This window comes from Lepus europaeus, unplaced genomic scaffold (assembly GCF_033115175.1).
Source record: "Lepus europaeus isolate LE1 unplaced genomic scaffold, mLepTim1.pri SCAFFOLD_106, whole genome shotgun sequence".
NCBI lineage: Eukaryota > Metazoa > Chordata > Mammalia > Lagomorpha > Leporidae > Lepus > Lepus europaeus.
In genome coordinates this window covers 602,188-605,233 of record NW_026909024.1, presented here as the reverse complement: position 1 = coordinate 605,233, position 3,046 = coordinate 602,188, and the positions used below count along the sequence as shown (strand labels likewise).

The 3,046-nt window shown below is 72.8% G+C and overlaps 1 protein-coding gene across 1 annotated transcript in view; it reads left to right on the top strand.

Moving 5' to 3' along the window:
- Positions 1–1,525, top strand: part of LOC133754461 (basic salivary proline-rich protein 2-like) — a 2,198-nt gene extending 673 nt beyond the window's left edge. The window contains exon 2 of the mRNA XM_062184957.1: positions 505–1,525. Coding sequence (XP_062040941.1) covers positions 505–1,525 — 1,021 coding nt within the window. The remainder of the gene's footprint in view (positions 1–504) is intronic.
- Positions 1,526–3,046: the final 1,521 nt, after the last annotated feature.

Below are 3,046 nucleotides of genomic sequence, written 5' to 3'. Positions count from 1 at the left end.
CGGACCCCGAACGACAGCGGGCACGCGAGGGCGACCCCGAGCCAGCGGGGGAAGGGACCGGCACCGGCGGGTCGTCCGCGTCGTGACCGCGCCTCGTCCGAGCGCGCCCCGACAGAGCAAGGCTTGAGGCGGGCCGGAGCCCACCCCAGCCACACCCTGCCCGGGCGGGCGTGGAGTCGGGCGCGGGGGCTCGGGGTGGGGACGCGGTGGCACCAGGGCACACCAAACGCCACCCAAGGAGGGGAGTCACATCCCCTCCTACACCCCTGCCCAGGCCGACCGGCGCCCGCACACACGCGACACCGGCCGCCACACCAAGTCCACGACGCAACGGCCCGGAGGAACCGGCCACTACACACCCACGGGGCTCAGGGCGCACACGCGAGCACCACCGCCGCCACGGAGCCGCCGACGCCACCGGGGGAGAGCGGGGGGGGGGTGGGGGCGACGACGCCCCCCTCTCCTCCTCCTCCTCCTTCTCCTTCCCCCACGCACGCCAACAAGCCGACGAGCGGCGCCACCGCCACCCGGGGCGGCTCGACACGCGGAAGGGGGGGACGAAACCCCCAACCCCCAAGACACGGCGGGCCCAAGGGGAGGCGAAACACAGCAGGGTCACGGCGACCCGGGTCGGGAAGCGGACGAGAAGCAAGAGAGCGAAAGGAGACGGGCCAGGGCCGCTCAGCAGACGGAGGAAGGCGCGGCAAAGGGCGACGGGGAAGGGCCAGGGCCCACCCACGCGACGACGGTGCGGGCGGAAGGGCCTCACCACGCGTCCAGCCGGCCAGTCACGCCAGAGCACACACACCCCCACCACCACACACGGGATCTCACCGCCAGCACCCTCCGAGGGCAAGGGCGGTCCCGCGGGATGGGGAGGCGGCACCTGACGCGGCCAACCGGGGGCCGTCGTGCCTCAGCCACTGCCAGCCAACACGCGTCCTCACGTGGGGAAAACCACCGGCCACCGCCACCGGTCACGGACAGACCCCAACCCCACAAAGCCCCCACAGGCACGCGGGGAGCAGAGCCTTCAAAGAGTCCACCCTCCCCCGGAGGGGGGGAGGGCGAACGGCCCAGCCCGCCGAGGCAGCGAGGGGGGGTGGGGGCCGCACCGGGGCCACGGAGGGCGAGGCACCGGAGGCGCGAGGGAGAGGACGCGGGAATCGCCTCGGGCCACAAAAGCCGGACCCCGCCGGGGAAACGGACACGGGATCGCACCGCCACACGCCAGGGCGGCCCCGCGACGGCCAGGGACACCGGAGCCCGCCTCCGGCGACCCTCCGCGTCTTCTCCCACGCGCACCCGGGAGCCCCGCCGCCGGGGCGCCTCCACGCGACGTCGCCAACAACCGCACACGCCGAACGGCCCTCGCGCCGCCTCCCGCCCAGCCAACCGTCCGGATCCCCGTTCCCGGGAAGCGCCGCGACCCCGAGGGAACGCTCCCCAGGGGCGACCACGCGGCCGAGGGGGAAGAGAGGGCTGGGCCCAAGCCCAACACACGTGCCGACCGCCGCCCCGATGACGGCCAGTCGCAGCCCGGGGTGGCGAGCAGGGGAAGCAGGGAGCCGCCCGCTCGCGCCACAGCCCCGGGGACGCGCAGGACAGACCACGCGCGCCCCCGCCCAGCCCCGGCCGACAAGGCAAACACGGAGAGTGACACGGAAGGCACGCGCACGCACGGGCGCGCGCGCCGGCCCCAAACACGAACGAGCGACGGACCGCCAGCCCGGCCCGGCGGGACCCTCCCCCAACACGGAGGGGGGAGGCGCGGGCCGCGGCCGTTAGGGCCGAAAGAGCAGCGCCCCGGTCCCCACCGCGGGGACCGGCAGACCCACCAGCACGCCTACGCTTCCCCCCCCAACAGAAGGGGCAAACGGGGCGCACGGGTGGAGCACGCCACCCAACGCACTCAGCACAGGAGGGACGGCGGCCAGGGGGTAACGGTACCCCATCAGAAGGCACGCCCCTCTCGGATCGCTAGAGAAGGCTTTCCTCACCGAAGGTGGGCCACACCCCCACTCCAACTGCCCCCTCCCCGCCGGGCCGGCAGGAGGCAAACCGAGGGAGCACCACCCGAGGCCACGCAATCGGGGCGGGGGGGGGGTCTGCGGTATAGGTAAAGAAATGGCACTTTGAGCATCCGCGGCCAGGGCCAGGGCAGGCTGGGCGCATTACCAATCCCATTCGCCACAGCCCTTCCCAGCCCCCGCACTCGTCCAGCCGGGCCGGACCACGCCGCGACCGCTCGACACACCTGGCACACACCACCCCACAGGGGGTGGCAAGCACGCAGGCATGCGCCCGCCAAGCCGATACCCCCCACACACGTGGGGACGGCACGACACCGGCAGCCTCCCTCCAGCGAGGCGAAGCACGCACGGGTCTCCCCTTCTCTTACCGCCTCGACCCCCCAACACTCCCAAGGGGCACAGGCAGCAGCCAGAGGCAGCCACAGCAGCGACACCCGGGAGAGGGCACTGGGGGGACAGGAGCAACACCACCACTCGGCTTCAGGCACCTGAGGCACAACCTGGACCGCTCCAGGGGCACCGCACAGGCTCGCGTGGAGTCAAGGCTCCACAGCCACAGCCCACGACAGGGCGACAGCGAGGGATGCCCGCCACGTCACAGGACCCCAGCACCCCCCCGCGCGCAAAAGCACGGGGACAGCAGAGGTCGGGCCGGTTTCCGCACCCCTGCTACCCACACACCACCCACGGGTGGGGAAGGCAGAACGAGGGGCCCGCAGGCCAGAACGAGAGGCTCGGCAGCGTTCGCCATGAACGGCCGTCCCTCATCTGGAGCAGCTTAGGTCCGGCCCAGGAGAGCACCACAGCACCACATCGGTCACAGTCAGCTCGGAGTTTTAACACGTGGAGTGAGGGCGGGGGGCACGACCCGGCAAGGACAGCCACCAGTGGGGCCCGCTGCAGCCTCGCCGGCCCCCGCCTCCCACTGCAGGCGGTAGACAACCCCAGCGGAGAACGCCTGACACGCACACGTGTGGCATGAAGCCACCCCTCATCGAGGTCCTTTCAGTCAG